We start from the raw sequence: 18,656 nt of genomic DNA, 5'->3' as shown, positions 1-18,656 counted from the left end.
TATACGAGCGAAAGGGTACGGGACTTCGGTTAGCACAGGTCTACCCTTCCTGCTGAGGGGCGACTAATCTTATATACTGGTGGTGTTTATGGAGACAATTTTTCTTGCTCAGGACCTTTATACCAGAGTAGCTACGCAGTTTGAATCTAACATAAAATTCGCTATCCGAATTCAGGGTGGGGGGGGCGGGTCTAGGGGCGGGGCAGCCTCAGGGGTGGGGTCTGCTCCCGGCGATCTCTCTGGGGCGCTGGACCCCAGTCCTAGGGGCCGAGCCAGCCGCCTGGCCCAGGGAAGTCTAGCCCGGTTCTGTCCCCGCACCCCGCAGTTTTTTTAATTTTTATTTTTTATTGATTTCAGAGCGGAAGGGAAAGGGAGGGAGGGAGAGAGAGAGAGTGAGAGAGAAACATCAATGATGAGAGAGAATCATTGATGGGCTGACTCCTGCACGCCCCGCACTGGGGACCGGCCCGCAACCCCGGCACGTGCCCTGACCGGAATCAAACCACGACCTCCTGTTTCATAGGGCGATGCTCGACCACTGAGCCGCGCTGGGCCGGGCTCTGTCCCCGCAGTTCTACGCGGAGCCCAGGGTAGACAGGCTGGAGGCGCGGGGGCCGCATTCGGGATTAGCGCCAGCACCGGGCTGGGAATGCGGGGCTAAGGAGCCTGCAGAAAGGGCAGGCGCCTCCTTTGAGACTGAATCCCGAGGGCACCACCAGGAGGGAGCTGGGAGCAGCTTACAGATCCCGAGTCAGGTTCACAGCAGTGGCCTCGTTACAGACTCTGGAGCCGTGCAGGCAGAGTAGGCATTCTTATCCCCATTGAGCAGATAAAAAACGGAGGCCAAATATCTAGGCTCTTCCTGGTCCCCACCTACACAGTGGCCTCACACTACTCCCCCTCCCACAGTACACTGCTCCCCCTCCCCAGCCATCCCTGTGCCTCTGTGTTCCCTGCCTTGCACACACAGTCACCCGGATGCCTCTTCACTCCTCACATGTTACAGTGCAGACAGCCACCCTCCCTGCCCTCTGCAGGGGCTGCTCTGCCCGGGGTACCAGCTGCTTTGTCTGCCCCCCCCCTCCCCCCAGCGGGCAGTGAGCTTTGGAGGTGTGGGCCCCACTGGGTTCTTCTGTGCGTATCTCCCAGTGTCAGAGCACATTGGATAAATGGCGGCCAAGAGCATAATGCCCCAAAGACACCGGACCGCCTGTCCCGAGCCCCAGACCTGGTGGCTTCCCTACAAATCCTGGCCGAGTGAGGCTGCCTGCGGGAATGCGGACACTTGCCCTCGCACCCCACCCCTCTGCCCTCGCCCTCCTGCAGCCTTCTTTCCTCTGGCTGGCTCTTATCCGGCTCCCAGCTTAAGCACCGCCTCTTCTAGGTGCTTTCTCTCCCCTCCAGGCTGGGTTACATGCCCCACCTCTGCACCTCCCGTCTACTCAGTCATCATCGATTATTTCTTGAGCACCTAATGTTGGTAAACCCATCTCCCTTGAGGGTCAAGACCACCTTCTGGGCTCCATTCTGTTTCCTCAGCGGCCGGCACGGGCTGATCTGAATGTGTTGCCTTCCTGTGGTTTCTGCAGCTGCACCTGGTGGAGTCAGACCCCAACCACTTCGCCTCCCAGCTGGTGCAGACCTTCATCCACTTTGATGTGACGGAGCACCGGAGGGATGAGGAGAATGCACGGCTGCTGGCGGAGCTGGTGCGGGCACGTGGCCTGCAGCTAGATGGCTGCTTCTCCTACTGGGACGACTGCCTGGTGCTCACAGCCTTGCTCTGCCAGGAGCTGGGTCTGCCCTGCAGCCCCCCGGCTGCCATGCGCTTGGCCAAGCAGAAGAGCCGCACCCAACTGCACCTGCTGCGACGCCAAGGCCCACCCTGGCCCTCGCCCTCCCTCCATGCTGTGCCTTGCTGCCCCCTGGAGAGTGAGGCTGACGTGGAGAGGGCTGTCCGCCAGGTGCCCCTGCCCGGGGTCATGAAGCTGGAGTTTGGAGCGGGCGCAGTGGGCGTGCGGCTGGTGGAGGATGCACGGCAGTGCCACCAGCACTTTTCACGCATCGCCCACGACCTGCAGGGTGAGGCCGATCACCCTGGCATTGGGCTGGGCTGGGGCAACTCCATGCTGCTGATGGAGTTCATCGAGGGCACGGAGCACGATGTGGACGTGGTGCTGTTCCGTGGGGAGCTGCTGGCTGCCTTTGTCTCTGACAATGGCCCCACGCGGCTGCCTGGCTTCACGGAGACGGCGGCCTGCATGCCCACCGGGCTGGCTCCGGAGCAGGAGGCGCAGCTGGTGCAGGCGGCCTTCCGCTGCTGCCTGGGCTGCGGGCTGCTGGATGGGGTTTTCAATGTAGAGCTCAAGCTGACCGGGGCTGGGCCTCGGCTCATTGAGATCAACCCCCGCATGGGTGGCTTCTACCTTCGAGACTGGATCCAGGAGCTCTACGGCGTGGACCTGCTGCTGGCTGCGGCGATGGTGGCCTGTGGCCTGCGGCCTGCCGTGCCCCCTCACCCACGAGCCACTGGCTACCTGGTGGGTGTCACTGGCCTAGTGTCCCAGCACCTGCAGGTGCTGCGCTCCACTGCCAGCCAAGAGGCTCTGCAGGCTCTTCACGACCGGGGCCTGCTGCGCTTCAGCCAGTTTACATCTTTAGAGGAGGCCCAGGTGCCTGGCGAGTATGAGGAGCCCTACTGCAGTGTGGCCTGTGCTGGGCCCAGCCCGGCCGAGGCCCGCCTCCGCCTGCTGGGACTCTGCCAGGGCCTGGGCATCGATGGGCCCCACTACCCCGTTGCCCACTTCCTGTCCCACTTCAAATAGCACTGGTGTCAGGGGGCAGGGCCAGAGTGCTGGAGGGGCGCCGTGCTGCCTTCAGCTTCCTGACACTCTCCCTGCCTCTCCACCCATCGCCCTGTCCCAGCCCCAGACTGGCCCACTCCTAGGCCTCGGGTCCGTTCCAGAGTGGCAGGGCCATTTTGACACCAAGGCCTCCTGGGATTAAGGGCCATAAAAGATAGCAACTGGGGGGCCACTGGGCCCTCTTTCCCTCCCAAAGGCCCCAGTCCAGCCCACAGCTACCCCAGGACTCTTGCCATGGAGAAAGGACAACAGCTGCACACGCGTGTGTGCACACACACACCACCTCCAGGGAGGTGGGAGTGTGCCCAAACCTAGCCCATGCTGCCACCCCTCCAAGCATCTCTCTCTCCCTGCCATCGACAGGAGGAGAGAACCTGGCAGGCCCTGGCCTTGGACAAATCCCAAGAAAACCTGAGACTAAACGCCCTGTCCTCTCACTCTCACCCCCGCATTTAACAAATTCCAGGACAGTTGTAGAGCCTGCTGACAACTTCTGGCAAGGCTGCACCTGCCTCACTTGACCTGAGCAGTAGAAGCAGGTGGCCGGAGGTCAGCAGTTACCATCTCCCCTCCAGGTAGACATGACTGACCCGTTAGATGAGGAAAGAGGCTCCAAGAGGAAAAACCATTGCCTGAAGGTCATATCACAGTGGGTGGAATGTCGAGGGACAAGGTGTAGGGTCCAGGTTCCTGCTTTTACTGTCTTACCCGCCCACTCGGCTTCTAGGCCTTGCTAACCTCCCTGCCCTCATATGTGGCCCTCACACATGTGAACAGCCCCTCATGCATCATGTATCGTCCCCAAGCTTAGGTGCTTTGGCCTCTGGTTCACCTAACTAGCACTGGCAGAGGAGAGTCTCACTCTTGCTGCTTTAAGAGCTCCTGTGTGCTCAGCATAGGAGCTGTGGACAGCTCCAGAAGCATCCCTCTCCAAATAAAGGCTTAAGGACTACTTAAAGGTCCAGGGTCTGCGATAGGTTCTTGCGACTTGGACATCTCTCAGGCTCAGCTCTGTGGGGAAGGGAGAAGTGAGGGGTGGCTAGGGGATACCTGTAACATCTGGAGCTAAGGACAACCGCCACACTGGCCAGGCTGTTGGGCTGACCTTTGTGGGAGCCTGCCAGGAGAATCCACACCAGCACCCAAACCTGAGGGCCTCCTAAGGGTGGAATTACACCCACAGGGTCACATCCAACCAGATGACCCTCCTCCAGCACGGAGACCCCTGAGAGCTGTATATCTGAATTTATATCTACTCACCCAGGCCTCATCTGGTCCAATTCACCCCCACAGAGCCCCATCCAATAAGAATGCATGCCCAAATCTAAAGTCACAGACCAGGTTTGGTGTGTTCGTTCGTTCGTTCGTTCATTCATTCATTCTTTTAACAAAGTTTTATTAAGCGCCTATTCCGTATCAGGTAGCCGGATTACAAAATGTGCTTAAATTGGCAGCGGAGCAAATTCCAACAGAAGCCTATATTTACAGGTGGATGAATGAGACACAAGTCCTTTCTGGCAGGAACCTGGCAACAAAGCCTGGCAGTCAGTTGGGCACGGAGCAGTCACCGAGTAAATGCTCTGACCTGCAGGGTCCGGGAACCCGGAGGCACGGAGACAGAACACGGAGGTACGGAGGCACGTTAGGGAGACACTGATGCAGCCGCCTCCCTTTCAGGGGCGAACAGATGGGAGACGTGACCTGGCCAATCGCCACCCAGCCAGCCTGGCAGCGAAAGGCTCAGCAGGGCTGGGAACTGCATTTACACTCATACCTGTACGCGCGTCCGGCTCTGCCCCATTCAAACTCTCTAAGAGCCAAGATGGGCGCCTCCCAGGCCGCCCCGGGCCGGTGCCTCTCCCGGAGAGCTGTGCTGGGAAGACTGAAGGTTTCGACAGAGGGTGCCGCCGGTTTGGGCGTCCTGGTAATCTGGAACTACAACTCCCGAGAGGCCTTGCGGCGGACGCCATATTTCCTCCTCGCTAGGGCCAAGCGGCCGGCTCTCGGGAGGGAGATGTGCTTGCGTCATCGGCGCGCGCGGCCGGCCGCCGTCGACGTCGCGGAGAGATGACGTTGAGGCCCGGCCCGGGCTGTCAGTCACCGAGCCGCTGGTACGCGCCGAGGGTCCCGCGGGGCCGGCGCCGCCATGGCGGCCGTATTTGACTTGGACCTGGAGACGGAGGAAGGCAGCGAGGGCGAGGGCGAGGGCGAGCCAGAGTTCAGCCCTGCGGTGAGTGGTCCTCCCGGGCGCGGCTGGATCCCAGAGCCGATCCCATCACCCAGCCGTTGGGATCGCCTCGGCGCCCCCCATCAGAGTGGACCCCGCTCCTGCAGACCCCGATCTTTCTCAGATCCCGGCCCCTATTCAGCTCCTTCCCCACTGCCACCCCGACCTGCCTTCCAGGCCCTACCCCCGATCCTTCCTTTTCTGCTCTCGTCCTCTCCTCCCAGTCCTGCCCGTCACCTGCCAGCTCCCATTCCCGCCCCTTCCTCTCCTGGGCCGAGCAGCCCAGCTCGTGCGGGAGCGGTCCTGCACCTCCCTGGCCTCTGACCCCTCGGTTCCCCACAGGACGCGTGTCCCCTCGCCGACTTGAGGACGGCTGCCCTGGAGTGAGTGAGGGTCGTGCGGGGGGAGGCGGGAGTGGGAAAGGGAACCGGGGGAGGAGGGAGCCTTGCCCCCATCGCCCTCCTGTGTCCACAGGCCCGCGGGCCACTATGAGGAGGTGGAGCTGACGGAGACCAGTGTGAACCCCGGCCCCGAGCGCATTGGGCCCCACTGCTTTGAGCTGCTGCGTGTGCTGGGCAAGGGGGGCTATGGCAAGGTACTGCCCCCCTCCTTCCTCACAGGCTTCACCGCCAGGGCTTCCAACAAACGAGGCTTGTCAATCCGGAGCCTCCCACAGAACCCAGAGGCAGAAACGTAAAGGGTGGAAGGGCAAATGCTTTTAGAATCGGACTTGAAATCTTTACTGCCCCACCCTTAGGTGGCATCAGCCTCGAGGTCCCAGTGCTTCAGGGTGGGGTGGCGCCTTCTGAAGACAGGGTGTAGAGAGGGAAGTTGATCCTGTCTTCCCTGCCCCACAGGTGTTCCAGGTGCGAAAGGTGCAGGGCACCAACTTGGGCAAAATATATGCCATGAAGGTCCTGAGGAAGGTGAGTTATTCGTCCAGCCAACACATCTGCCATTCCCGACGTGCTACACCAGGTTTTGGGGAGATGGCAGGGAGCATGATGGAGGAGACAGGCTCTGTTCTTGGGCCTTTGCTGGTCTGTTGTCAATTGTGATCACAGTCATGCCCCACTTAATGAGGGCATACACTCTGAGCAATGCATTGTTAGGCAATCTCATTGTTTCCGAACATCACAGTGTGCACTTACATAACCTAGATGGTCTCACCTCCTGCACACCAGACAATAGGGCAGAGCCTGCTGCTCCTGGGCTACCAGCCTGTGCAGCACATTACTGCACAAAACAGCACAAGATTAGATCAAACACGAGAAAGTGATGCAATCCAAAGATGCTGTAAACGAGATGTATGAGGCCACTGCGGTGAAGCAGAGCAGACTGTTGTATTTATAAGTAGAAAGAGCACACTCTAAAATAGAGAGAAAAAGTATAGTACAGCACATATATGAGTCAGTAACATAATCATTTATTGTTTGCAAATATGTATTCTACATAATTGTGGGTACCATATTTTTTTAAATCCTCACCAGAGGGTATTTCTCCATTGATTTTTAGACAGAGTGAAAGAGGGAGAGAGAGAGAGAGAAACATCGATGTGAGAGAGATGCATAGATTGGTAGCCTTCCGTACATGCCCCAGCCAGGTCCAGGAATTGAGCCTGCAACCACGGCACAATTCCCTTGACTGGGAATTGAACCCACGACCCTTCAGTCCTCGGGTCGGTGCTCTAACCAACAAGCCAAACCAGCCAGGGCAGTGCTATACTTTGATATAATTGGCAGCACAGTGGGTCTGTTTACACCAGCATCACCACAAACATTCGAGAAATGGGTTGCGTTAGGACTTTACCTCATCACTAGGAGACAGAAATGTTTAGCTTCATTATACTTTGTGGGACCAACGTCATAGATGTGCTTTGTTGTTGACTGAAATGTCAGTATGTAGCTCATGACTGGGTATTGTTTTGACAGTAATTCTCGAGCATGGGCAGCCTTGCCCCCCAGGGGACGTTTGGCAATGCCTGGATACATTTTGGAATCGTGACTAGAGAGGGTGCTAATGGTACCCAGTGGGTAGAGACCAGGGACGCAGCCCCCCACACCAAGGAACTCCCTGCCCAAGGCGTCGGTAGTGCTGAGGTTGTGAAAACTGCTAGAGGTTGAGAGAGGGTGGCTGGAGGATAATGGCTGGAGGGACGGAAGGAGCCCCCGGGATCCACCTTCTAACCGATTCCTGCCTCTCCAGGCCAAGATTGTGCGCAACGCCAAGGACACGGCGCACACCCGGGCTGAACGAAACATTCTGGAGTCAGTGAAGCACCCCTTCATTGTGGAGCTGGCCTATGCCTTCCAGACTGGTGGCAAGCTCTACCTCATCCTCGAGTGCCTCAGTGGTATGGGGGGGCCCGGCGAGGGCATGGGCAGGGCCAAGGAACCAGCACAGGAAGGTCTGGGGGTCTGAGGGAAGCCTGGAGAGATGTGTGTAGAACAGCTAGGGGGCCCCCACACCCATCTGTCAGTCTCTGTCCATCCCTTTATTCGTTCATTCGTTCATTCATTCATCTGTTCATTCATTCAGCAAACATCTATCTGATGCCTATTGTGTCCCTCGCCTGTGTTGGGGGTGGATGGGAATGTGGGAGTTTGTTTAGAAGTCTAGAGGGCTGTTTTATCCATTTCCACTGTCCCCTCGTGTCCTGTTCCTTCCTCCTGGGCCACCTCCACTCCAAGGCATCATCTACCTGCATCCAGTCAGGTCCCAGAGCCAGTTAGGTCATTCTCTGCCATGGCTCCATCCTCTCCACTCTTCCAGGGCAGGGGGAGGGCACAGCTGTCCTAACTCCGGCTCAGCCTCTCCGAGTGTCTCCTCCATTAACTCCCAGGTCGTCGCCTCAGAGCCTGGCATTGTTCCCAACACTCCTCAGAATTCATGGCTCCCTGTAACTGCCCGGATACAGCCTGACCTCCTTGGCCTGGCCTCTCCTGGGGGCCTCCTGTTCGCCATGGAGCGGTCCAGGCCTGCTTTTCCCCCTACCCCATCTGCACCAAGGAGCCCTGTGAGCTCCAGTCCTGAGCGCCATCTCAGCACCCCCTTTAGGTCCCACTGCTGCCAGGCCTTCCTGTCCCCTCACCTTGGGATTAATTCTGTCCTCCCTTGTCTCCTCTGTGAGGTGTTTGGGGTTAAGCTCTCAGAGCTGCTGCCTCCGTCTGGCATGTCTTCTCCCGTTAGACTGAGCATCCTGAGGGCAATGGCTGGGTCTCTTTATCTCTGTCCCCAGCTTCACCCAGCACAGGGCCAGGCACCGAGTAGGCGTCGGTAGATGTTTGCTGAATTGAATTGAACCCCCACGGCAGCTCTGTGAGGCAGGTAGGGCGGGAATCATGAGCCCCACTCCCCCAAGAGGAAACCAAGACTCGGAGAACAAAGGAGCTGGGTCCCAGCACACGGCTGCTGACGTGTTTGTGTCGCAGGCGGCGAGCTCTTCACACACTTGGAGCGAGAGGGCATCTTCCTGGAAGACACGGCCTGGTGGGTGCTACTTCCCACCTCTCTCCCGGGGGCTCCAGGGATGCCGAGGGCCTGCCTCCCCCACGTCACTCTTGCCCTCTCCCTGTCCCGTCTCTGCAGTTTCTACCTGGCAGAGATCACACTGGCCCTGGGCCACCTCCACTCCCACGGCATCACTCGCCCTGGGCCACCTCCACTCCCACGGCATCATCTACCGGGACCTCAAACCCGAGAACATCATGCTGAGCAGCCAGGGTGCGTATGTGCAGTCGTGTCTACTGGGCAGAACCTGCGGGGAGGGCTGAGGAGCCCGTGGGGTGGCCTGGGCCCTGACCACTCCTCCAACACTCCTCCTCAGGCCACATCAAACTGACGGACTTCGGACTCTGCAAGGAGTCCATTCATGAGGGTGTCGTCACCCACACCTTCTGTGGCACCATTGAGTACATGTAAGGGGCAGCTGGCGAGGCCCAGGGTCGGGAGGACAGCCAGGAAGGGCCTGGCGCAGCTGATGGTGCTACCCGACTTCCAGGGCCCCTGAGATTCTGGTGCGCAGCGGCCACAACCGGGCGGTGGACTGGTGGAGCCTGGGCGCCCTGATGTACGACATGCTCACTGGATCGGCAAGTCCAGCCTCCTGGGGGGGGCGGAGTGAGGGCAGGAGGAGGTCCCTCTCCCAGGCAGGGCAGGGCCCGGAGGGAGGCCCACAAGGCTCCTCTCACCCTCCTCCCCTCAGCCACCCTTCACGGCAGAGAATCGGAAGAAAACCATGGACAAGATCATCAAAGGGAAGCTGACGCTGCCCCCTTACCTCACCCCGGATGCCCGGGACCTCGTCAAAAAGGTGGGCTCCCTCCTGCCCTTGGTCCAGCCCGGCTCATTTCCCAGGCCCTGCGTGGGTTCCTGAGTGCCTCTGGGTCGTGGGGCGCCAGAGCACTCCAGCCTGCGGGGGCCCCTGGGATGGAGGAGCCCCACTTTGCAGTTCCAGACATGGAGCTTGGGGCTTAGCTCTGACGCAGAGCAGCTGCCGACCCCAAGTCCCTGGTCCTAACTTGCAAAGCGTTCGTGATGAGCTGGCCACTCTTCCACTGAAAAGGCAACCAGGGCACGGTAGGCCCTCAGGCAGGTTTGGAGTTGGGTCCCCGCTAAAGCACCCAGGGGTGATGCCAGCAGCCGTGGGCCTTTGTAAAGGCTTCGTAGAGAAGGGGACATTGGGCCAAACCTTGGAAGTCTGAGCATCAGTAGGTAGAGCCCACACTCCAGAGGCCTTCTCCTCCCCCTTCTCCCTCCTCCCCACCCCCCATCCGCTCCCCAGCCAGCTCCTGGGAACACGGGGACCCCCGAGCACCACCTCTGTCCCAGACCCTCACCCTCTGTCCTGTCCTTTAGTTTCTGAAGCGGAATCCCAGCCAACGGATCGGGGGTGGCCCAGGGGACGCTGCTGATGTACAGGTGGGCCTGGAACCACCATAGGGGGGTGCTGGAGGGCAGAGAGTTACTGAGGGAGCCAAGGGGGGTGAGCTGTTGGCATGTTTGGGGGCGCTCTACCCACAGAGGCACCCCTTTTTCCGGCACATTAATTGGGATGATCTCCTGGCCCGCCGTGTGGACCCCCCTTTCAGGCCCTGTCTGGTGAGTGGTGGTCCCATGGGCCCAGGGGTGGGTGGAGGACCCCCATTTTGGACGCCCCTTGACCCCTCCCCCCTCGGGTCTGCCCACAGCAGTCAGAAGAGGACGTGAGCCAGTTTGACACCCACTTCACGCGGCAGACACCAGTGGACAGTCCGGACGATACGGCCCTCAGTGAGAGCGCCAACCAGGCCTTCCTGGTATGGTCTGGGCGGCCTGCAGCTTCTGGGGACACGGGCGGGATTGGCTGAGGAGCAGTGGCTGCTGAGCATCGCCTGCCCTGCCTCTGCCCCCAGGGCTTCACGTACGTGGCGCCCTCCGTCCTGGACAGCATCAAGGAGGGCTTCTCCTTCCAGCCCAAGCGGCGCTCCCCCAGGCGCCTCAACAGCAGCCCCCGGACCCCCATCAGGTACTCGGAGCAGAGGGGAGCCTAGGGCTGGGCCAGGAGGCCGGTTCGAGCTGTGGCTCTGCCGTCAAGCCCAGGGCGGCCCTGGCTGAGGCTCTTAGCCGGCATTAGCCTCAGTTCCCATCCAACTCGGGGATGCCTGGTGGCAGGGGCTGCCTGGTGGGCACTTGCCCTCACAGCCTATGTACCCAGGCAGGTGGGGAAGTCGGCCCTCCTGCCCTGGTGCCAGGAGGCACTGACTCTGCCTTGGTTTCCCCTGCAGCCCCCTGAAGTTCTCACCCTTTGAGGGGTTCCGGCCCAGCCCCGGCCCACCAGAGCCCATGGAGCCCCCTCTACCTCCTCTCCTGCCAGCACCGCCACCACCACCCTCGAGCACTGTCCCCCTCCCCATCCGACCCCCCTCAGGGAAAAAGAAGTCCAAGAGGGGCCGTGGGCACCCTGGGCACTAGGAGGATGGGCAGGGATGAAGCCAGCTGCTGAGGCTCCTCCCTGCAGGCCAAGAAGGACCGCAGGGGACGTTGGGGTACAGGAGTGAGTGTGTGTGAGAGCGTCTGTGTTGGGAGTGGCCATGCCCCTGAATCAGGAGCGGGGGCTGGCTGCGGGGGAGGGCCTCCCGCCGCTGAGCTGTGTGCTCGCAGAATAAAGGATCAGATCATGGCACCGACCTGGCTCTTTCTTTGGCCGTCTGGGGGCAGGAGTGGGCAAGGTCGTGCCAGAGGAGCTTCTGCTCAGGGGCAGAAGGGTCACTACAGGACCACAGAAGCACAGGGCTGGAGGGTTTTATTTCAGAGGGCTGCTCAGTGCCCCAGGGAATGAGTGCCCTTCCCGGAGGGGGCAGAGATGCATGGCCTCGGGGACAAGACTGAGGGGCGAGTGACAGTCTGAGGCTCTCCCTGTGGACGTGACAGTGGGGTCCAGGGCAGGCAGACTCCCGTCATGGCAGCTGGGGAAGCAGAGGCGCAGCGACAGGGATGTGGCCCCAGGGCTGGCCCCTACAGGGCGGTGACATGGAGGCCCTTGCCCCCAGCTGCCCCAGCACTGTCGTCCCAGGCGGCGCTGCCAGCAAAGGCGTGCAGGTCGCTCAGCAGGGCCTCGGAGCTGCCTGCTGAGCCTTGCAGCTCCTTGGAGCCGAGGCTCAGGCCCCCTTCAGTGTCGCCGATGTCACCGTCGCGTGCTTCCTGTGCGGGCTCTGGGCCATGCTGTGGGCTGTGCTGCTCTCCACACCACTGCTCCTCTTCCTGGGGCTCGGCCTTCTGGGGACCACCATTGAAGCTGTAGTCTTCCTCGTCCTGCTCATCCTCCTGCCGCTCGGGGTCCTCATCTGGTGACTCCAGCTCCGCCCGGGCCCGGAGCCAGCGGCCTGGTGGGCTGGCCCAGAGCAGGCGGCGGGTGCGGCCCCACAGCGCAGCCCCCAGGCGGGCCGGGTGGTAGTAGCCTCCAGAGTCTCGGCTGAGGCGGAGCCAGGCCAGGGCCAGGGCAGTGACCAGCAGGAGGAGCAGCAGCAGCAGCAGGACCACAGTGACAGAGCTGGAGCCCACCGTGTCCTTGGCACTGCCGCCGGAGCCCAGGACCCCTGGCAGGGCCAGCAGCGTCCCAAGCCCGAGGGCACAGGGCCGGTCCTGTGGGGAGACAGGCAGGGCTCATCCCCAGGCCACGGGCAGGCTGGGTGACTGGGTCCTGGGTTGCCTTTTGGGCAAAATGGGGACCGTTGAGCAGAAAAGCCCAACTCTTTGCTTGTCAACAAGGTTCTTGCCCTGAGACCTGTCCTCCTTCCTCCCACTGCACCTTCTAAGCCTGCTGCTGTGGGGGCTCAGAGGGAGGACTCTGCCGGGAAGGTCCCGTCCCTCCTCCCCTTCCTGCCAGCCACATGGCTCGCCTCTCACCTTAGCTCTGAGAACCTCAGTGAGGCCTAACCTGACCTGGATCACCACCCTGACCTCATCCCTGCAGCCCAGCCCAGCTCCACTACCCACCCCCCAATCCTAGCCCAATAGGAATGCTGCTTGTTTATTAGGTTTATCTTCCCCCCACCAGAATTAACTGCAGGAAGACAGGCATCTTTCTGGCTCAAGCACCTAAAAAATTCCTGGCACATAGTAGGTGCTCGATAAATGGTTGACTGTCAAACACTGCCAGGGCGGGCAGGGTGGGGACGGAGGGAGCCTGCAAGGTTGGTGTTGGGGCTGGCTTTTCCCGAGGCCTGGGATGGAGGAACCAGTCCCAAGGCAACTGTCCACTGTCCACTTGGCCAGGTCCCGGGAAGGGGGTCCCTGAGACTCCTCTTCCCCCAGCTCTGCCACTGCCCCAGCTGCAGCATTTCCGTTCAGTTTAACTCTGTCCCTGGGGGCCTCAGAGGCTGGGGGAGGCGGGTGCAGCTGCCAGAGGAAGCCTGCGGTTGGAACAAGGCAGGTGGGGGTGTTGGGGGAGGGGTGCAGAGGTACAAGCAAGACTCCCTCCCAGGCAGGCTCACCAGCAGAGCAGGGGAGGGTCTCTCCGGGGGTCTTTAAGCAGGTCTGTGTCATAACCCGAGTCCCAGGGAGGCCCAGCTCTGAGGTGAAGGGAGAGAAAGGCCCAGCTTCTGCCCCACACCTGTCCTGGCTCTCTGTTCTGTCCTCTGCCGGGACGGGTTGCTTTTAGCCCCATAGAGGGAATCCTTCCTTAACTCCCTCTGACCTCCTGTCACCCCCACCCAAGGACCCAGCGGGCTCCAACGCTCACCATGGGTCCGCGGGCTTCTCAGCGCTGGGTGCCCACCTCTAGCTCCAACAGCACCGAGTGAGAAGTGAGCTCTCGCGCTCAAGTGCAGCTAGGGGTTGACGCTTCCGCTTCCTGCCCACGATACCCCACCCAGCCCTCTCTGCCATAGGCCCCTTGAGCCTCTTGGGACCACCCTGACCCTCACAGGCCTCTCGCTGGGCCAGGCTGTGTGGAGCCTGTGACCAGGCCTCCAAGAAGAGGAAGCGGGCAGCCAGCTCAGCAGGATATGGCCCTAAAGGTTCCCACGCGTCTTTTGCCTCAGTCTTCAGGGAAGAATTCAGGGAAGCTGACGGTGGGGGATGCTCATGACCCCCAGATCTTTCTCAAGTTGATGATTCCTGCGGCCTCAACTGTCCCCTTTTCTTTTCCCAGCCCCACCTGCAGCAGAATGGCAAACCTGGCTTTTAGAAAGAGAATTTTATTTGGAATGAAAATATAGAGCCCATCCCTCCTACTCCTCCAAGGGGGGAGCGGGGAATGGGCAGGAGTGGGGAGATGGTCCCTCAGAATATAAGCTTGTGTTGGTACAAAAATCCTCCACAGTAACAATGACAAAAGCCAGGCAGCTCCATCCTGGGCCACAGGATGGGTCAGGGTGTGGACTGGCCCTTGAACCTGCCCCAGAGGCCCTCAGCAGGGGGCAGGGGACAGGGGACAGCCAGCCAGCAGTGTGACCTGATAGCAGAGGCTGAGTGAGGAGGGGGTAGAGGAGGAGGAGGAGGTGAGGTGGGAATGGCATCCATTGGGCCTGTGGCCTGTGGTCCTATGCGTCCCCATTCTCCATGCGGCCCAGCTGCTCCTCCAGGCGGCCAATCCGCTCCCCTTGCTCCTTGACCAGTGCTCTGAGTGCCCGCAGCTCCTGCATCACCTCCTCCAGCTTACCAGCCTCCTGCAGGGATATGGGGGGGGGGGGGGGTCAGGGGTCACAGAGCTGTAGCCCTCCCTAAATCAACTACCAGGCAGGGAGGGGCCTGAGGCTCAGGGAGAAACAGCAAATGGTTCAGACACACACAGCACACCGGGGCTTCCCAACACCACCCAGACCACCAGCACGTACCCCAGCTCCGGTGAGGCTGCTGCTGGGGGCGGTTGTATTGGAGGCTGCAGGTGTGGAGGCCCCTGGGCGAGTGGAGCCAGGGGCCACGGCAGGCCGGCTGTCTGATAACACGTTGCGCCGGCTGACCTTCAGGTCCCGATGCTTGCTGGGCACGTAGGCCTCCCGCAGGGAGATGAGGATGGGGTCTGCGTCCCGCCCGCTCACCCACTCCTCCGCCTCCAGGGCCGCCTCGGGCCCTGCCGTGTCGGGGTACAGATCATCCTGGAAGAGGTCCGACTGGGCAGGGGGTGAGGGAAGTCGGGATCAGCTGGGGGCCCACCATCAGCGTCCTTTTGTCTGGACGCTAGGTGGCCACCTCCTCATCACTCTCCTGGCCTCCAGGCCTGCACCCTGTTAACCCATTCCCCAGTGGCCTGGCCCTGAGTCACCACCTGTCTAAGCTCAGTCTGTCCCTTTACTTCCCTTCTGGACACCGCCAACTGCTCCTTCTGAAGCCTTCCCCAACCTTCCTAAGCAGGGCTTGGTGGGATTCCGGGCGTCATGGCTGTGCCCAGGGACTGTGAGCGCCTGGGACAGCCCTGTCAGTCTGGTTCACAGCTCGGCTCCCTGGGACGTGCCTGGCACTGAATGGTCACTCAGCAAATGCTGGCTGGAGAAGGAGGAAACCCGTCCAAAGCTCTTGGCTGGGCATCTGAGACCCAGCCTCATGGGGCCTCCGCTGCAGCCAGACTCCCTGCCCCTCTCCATTCCCAGCTCTGTGCCCTGTGCCTGGCCGACTGCCCACCACTGGAGGGCCCTGCCCCAGCCACACTGCCAGCCGGCCTCCGACGAGAAGCCCTCCTGGCTGTCTCCTGTGGTTCATCCAGAGCAGGACCTTGGCTCTCACCCTTATCTCAGCTTGTCCCCTGCCCAGGACAGCCCAACACCTGGGGACACCCTGGTGTTTGCCCAACCCACTGACTGCACCCACACCCAGCCATGTCTCATTCACAGGCCTCACCCCACATGGCCTGTCTGCAGGAGAAGGGAGTGGGTGCCCACACACTGTCGGGTAGGACGGGGGAACTGGGTGGCCTCACCTTTCTTGGCACAGTCATGACAATGGGCTCACACTTGCGCTCATGCAGTTTATAGAACCTGGAAAAGGGAGGGAGGGAGGAGCCATGGAACCCCTACCAGCTGTCCTGGCTCCCTCTACTCCCCACTCCCAGTCCTCACCCAGCCCCTCTAAGACTGACTCCTACCCCCGGGGCCTCCTAAGCAGTCTTCTATAATTTGACCTCTCAACCCTGCCCCTGGGCCACCCCCTCACCTAGATGGTCCCTCTTACCGGGCGATCTCGCACTTGCTGACCTCCAGGCCCCGCTTGGGCATGCTGCCCATGCCCCTCTGGGGCTCTTTGCTGGTGAACGTGTTCAGGAAATGGATGTAGGGGGACTCGTCTGTGATCTCAAAGTACCGGATGCTGGAGTCGCCCTGTGGGGTGGGCGGGACCAGGTCTCAGTGCTCGGGCATCCCTCTTCCCCGTCCACCAGGCCTGCCCAGCCTCACCTTGCCGCACACGTAGACCACATTGGTGTCAGGGTCATAGAAGGGCAGCAGGGCCCCGTTGCTTGAGTCCAGCTCCTGCAGCGCCATGGGTTCTTCGAGGTTTGCCTGGCATGTGGGGGAGGGTGCAGTCAGGCCAGGCCAGGCCACACTCCCCTCTCCCCTCGATGTCCCAACGCTCCATCGGGACGGCCCCAGCCAGCCTCCCATCCCAGGCCGGTGGGTTCTCTCCCACCTCTCAGCCTTCGCCTACATAGTGTGCCCCACCAAGCCCTCCTGGCTCCCCTCGGCTCCCAGGGTCCCACTTCCCTGGCCTACGCCAGGCCTTCAGACTACTCCCAGGCCACTGAGCAAGTGCTGACAATCCCCACCACGTGGGAGCGGGGGTGCCAGGAAGCACCAGCCTGTCTCAGGGGCCCCTGGAGATCAGGATCCAGAAGTACAGCTGTGGACAGAGCACTTCAGGGGAAGGGCGGGGAGGCTTCCTGGAGGAGGGGCCTCTGCACTGGGTCTCAAAGGGCAGCTGGGTAGGAGCAGGCAAGCGAAGGAGGGAAAGCCCCTCCAGTTGGTAAGAACAATGTGGACAGAGGCTCGGAGGTAGCTGGAGGCACAGGGGAGGCCGGAGAGCAGGGGGCAGGAACAGGAGCGGCTGGCAGGGCTCCGGGTCCTGAGAGCCTCAGGTGCTGGGCTGAGAACCTGGGAACCACCCGTCTCTTCAGGGTGACTCCCGCACTCCTCGCCCGGGGTGGGGTGGGGTGGGGGGATGGCGCCAAGTCTCAAGCCTGCCACCTCCGGCCACCTCAGGCCAGCCAGGGCCACTCACCGGGTCCCAGAGCGCCAGCTGCCGCTCGCTCATGCGGCTGAAGCCTGTGGTGAACACCTTGCCGTCAGCCAGAAAGATGGCCCGCATGGGCCGAGCCCCTTCGTGGGCCTTCTCCCGCTCCTGGTGGGGGTCATGGTGGTCAGTGCGACGCCTGAATAGAGCCCCTCGGCCTGTTCACTGCCCCCCTCGCCCTCCGGGGTCACGTACCGCCACCAAGGTGCCCCGGCGGGGGTCGATGATGCGCACGCTCTTGTCCTTGCACGCGGAGCAGAAGAGGCTGCCATTGTGGTTCCAGCTGACGTTGTAGATGAGGTCGGGGTGCAGGCTGTCCAGGCGGTACAGCTCCTCCGCCGTGCCCACGTTCCAGATGAGCACCACATTGTCACAGCCTGCCAGGTGGGGGGACGTCAGCCTTCCAGGCCCAGGCCTGCTTTGAGCACCCTACGGGGGGGCCTCCGCTTTCTCATCTCTCAGATGGGCCTGGGAGGAGGTGTGGGAGGTTCGAGGGCGGGGGTGGGTGGTGCAGACCTGCGCTGAGCAGCACGTTGCGGGCCGTCGGGTGCCAGGTAACGATGCCCACTCGCTTGGTGTGCCCCTCCAGCACCACCACCGGCTCTGTCAGCGGCGAGACCAGCCCGTTCTCCGGGATCTGCCACACCTGCGGGAGGGGTGAGGCTGCCAGCTACGGCCTGCGCTTGGCCACGCTTCCAGCAGCCTCGAACCACCCCTGCCACCCTGGGCCCACCACAGCCCCACACCTCACCATGACCGTGCAGTCCTCAGAGCCACTGGCAATGACTTCGTCGTTGTGGGGACACCAGTCAATGTCCAGGACAGGTCCCGTGTGCCCACACACGGTCGGGTAGGCCTTGTCAATGCGGCCCGTCTGCGGGCATGAGGGAACCGGACCATCAGGGAGGGCTCAAGGCGCCCAAGCTCCATCCCGCCCAGAGCCTCAGCCTTCCCCTCCAGGGAGCAGGAAAGGTGCACCAGGCCTGGCCCACAGGTGGCCCAGATGTGACTGCTCCTCCTGGCCCACCTCTGCCTCACGGGCACCACCAGGTGAGCAGGAAATGGTTGCCTCTGACCCTGACTCAGGAGCCATAAAAGACTTTCTCCTTCTGGGAAAAATGTGGATTATGACACCTTCCCGGCAGTGCGGGGATGGGCAAGATATGGGATGTGGACATGGGTCTGGTGGGAGGGGCCAAGCCACCTCCAGTCCTTCCCCAGCCCTCGAGGGGGGCCCCACCTTGCTTAGGGGGAGCACCAGGAAGGCGCCCCCGCCGCTGGCCTCCACAATCACCGCCAGGAACTTGGGGTTGACGGCGCAGAAGGTGCTGTCCCAGGTGACGCGGGACACGCGAATGTCTTCATAACACTGGTCATTCTTGACCGGCTGCCCGAACACATGCCGGAATTTGCTCTGCCGAACCACCTTTCGGAAGGACATGTCTGCGGGGTGCAGAGGCCTGGTCAGCGGCCGCCCAGCGCGACAGCCCCCCGCCTCCCAGGGGGATGCCGCTGGGGCCTGGTCATCACCACCCGCCTGGCTCGGTTTCCCCTACAGGACGGGGCCACAGGTGCAGACCCCGGCTGCCTGCCCCCGGGGCAGAGGGCACTGCTGAGCCCTCGGAGGCCCCTTCCCTGGGGCCCTCCTGGCTCCGGTGCGTGCGGGGGAGCAGGGGGCGGAGGGCCAAAGCCAGAGCGCGCTCAGCTGCTCCCTCCGTGGGTCCCAGGCAACTCCCCGCAGGCTCCTTCGCCCGGGATGTGGGAGCTGGTGAGAGGGGGGCGGGCAGGGGGGCCGAGTCCCGGGGATGTGCGGGGCCCGCAGGAATGCGCAGGGAGCCCCCGGCCGGCGCGGGGGGCCTGGCAGG

The 18,656-nt window shown here is 61.8% G+C and overlaps 4 protein-coding genes across 6 annotated transcripts in view; 2 read left to right on the top strand and 2 right to left on the bottom strand.

Annotated features, from left to right (window-relative positions):
• The window catches only part of CARNS1 (carnosine synthase 1), a 6,723-nt gene extending 2,931 nt beyond the window's left edge, over positions 1 to 3,792 (top strand). Inside the window, 1 exon segment of the mRNA XM_023743853.1 lies at positions 1,557 to 3,792. Coding sequence (XP_023599621.1) covers positions 1,557 to 2,825 — 1,269 coding nt within the window. The 3' untranslated portion in view covers positions 2,826 to 3,792.
• Positions 3,793 to 4,912: 1,120 nt separating this feature from the next.
• RPS6KB2 (ribosomal protein S6 kinase B2) lies at positions 4,913 to 11,254 on the top strand. 3 transcript variants are annotated; one of them, XM_023743821.1, is made up of 16 exons: positions 4,913 to 5,094; positions 5,434 to 5,474; positions 5,566 to 5,686; positions 5,949 to 6,017; positions 7,297 to 7,444; positions 8,523 to 8,580; positions 8,680 to 8,704; positions 8,739 to 8,814; positions 8,918 to 9,008; positions 9,092 to 9,182; positions 9,296 to 9,403; positions 9,949 to 10,011; positions 10,114 to 10,191; positions 10,281 to 10,388; positions 10,485 to 10,616; positions 10,673 to 10,844. In XM_023743821.1, the coding sequence occupies exons 1-16, from the start codon at positions 5,011 to 5,013 to the stop codon at positions 10,703 to 10,705; spliced, it is 1,326 nt and encodes a 441-aa protein (XP_023599589.1). In that variant the 5' UTR covers positions 4,913 to 5,010; the 3' UTR covers positions 10,706 to 10,844. The 3 variants fall into 3 exon arrangements, with proteins under 3 accessions (XP_023599589.1, XP_006102559.1, XP_023599588.1); XM_006102497.3 differs by lacking the exon at positions 10,673 to 10,844 and adding an exon at positions 10,857 to 11,254 and having other exon boundaries at positions 4,915 to 5,094; positions 8,680 to 8,699; positions 8,734 to 8,814; positions 10,485 to 10,597; XM_023743820.1 differs by lacking the exon at positions 10,673 to 10,844 and adding an exon at positions 10,857 to 11,254 and having other exon boundaries at positions 4,915 to 5,094; positions 10,485 to 10,597.
• Positions 11,255 to 11,357: 103 nt separating this feature from the next.
• PTPRCAP (protein tyrosine phosphatase, receptor type C associated protein) lies at positions 11,358 to 13,598 on the bottom strand. Its single transcript, XM_014467826.2, has 2 exons — positions 13,313 to 13,598; positions 11,358 to 12,213 (listed from the first exon to the last, which is right to left on the bottom strand). Exons 1-2 carry the CDS (start codon positions 13,313 to 13,315, stop codon positions 11,587 to 11,589), a joined length of 630 nt encoding a protein of 209 aa, XP_014323312.1. The 5' UTR covers positions 13,316 to 13,598; the 3' UTR covers positions 11,358 to 11,586.
• Positions 13,599 to 13,753: 155 nt separating this feature from the next.
• On the bottom strand, positions 13,754 to 18,269 carry CORO1B (coronin 1B). The gene is made up of 10 exons (XM_006102496.3): positions 18,032 to 18,269; positions 17,543 to 17,665; positions 17,308 to 17,437; positions 16,987 to 17,168; positions 16,780 to 16,899; positions 15,960 to 16,064; positions 15,739 to 15,884; positions 15,488 to 15,545; positions 14,409 to 14,684; positions 13,754 to 14,240 (listed from the first exon to the last, which is right to left on the bottom strand). The coding sequence occupies exons 1-10, from the start codon at positions 18,230 to 18,232 to the stop codon at positions 14,115 to 14,117; spliced, it is 1,467 nt and encodes a 488-aa protein (XP_006102558.2). The 5' UTR covers positions 18,233 to 18,269; the 3' UTR covers positions 13,754 to 14,114.
• Positions 18,270 to 18,656: the final 387 nt, after the last annotated feature.

This window comes from Myotis lucifugus, unplaced genomic scaffold, assembly GCF_000147115.1.
Source record: "Myotis lucifugus unplaced genomic scaffold, Myoluc2.0 scaffold_415, whole genome shotgun sequence".
In the NCBI taxonomy this organism is placed as follows: domain Eukaryota; kingdom Metazoa; phylum Chordata; class Mammalia; order Chiroptera; family Vespertilionidae; genus Myotis; species Myotis lucifugus.
This window is presented reverse-complemented; position numbering and strand designations above follow the sequence as displayed.

Excerpts from the sequence above, each read along its gene's own strand:
- CORO1B (XM_006102496.3), bottom strand. The coding sequence starts at position 18,232 with ATGTCCTTCCGAAAGGTGGTTCGGCAGAGCAAATTCCGGCATGTGTTC. Across the intron at positions 17,169-17,307 it reads CAACGTGCTGCTCAGCGCAG|GCTGTGACAATGTGGTGCTC; the intron begins GTCTGCACCACC and ends CCCACCTGGCAG. Across the intron at positions 14,241-14,408 it reads GCAGCCTCACCGGAGCTGGG|GAGGCTGGTAAGCTGGAGGA; the intron begins GTACGTGCTGGT and ends ATATCCCTGCAG.
- RPS6KB2 (XM_006102497.3), top strand. The coding sequence starts at position 5,011 with ATGGCGGCCGTATTTGACTTGGACCTGGAGACGGAGGAAGGCAGCGAG. Across the intron at positions 8,700-8,733 it reads TTTCTACCTGGCAGAGATCA|CACTCGCCCTGGGCCACCTC; the intron begins CACTGGCCCTGG and ends CTCCCACGGCAT. Across the intron at positions 10,598-10,856 it reads AGCCCCCGGACCCCCATCAG|CCCCCTGAAGTTCTCACCCT; the intron begins GTACTCGGAGCA and ends TTTCCCCTGCAG.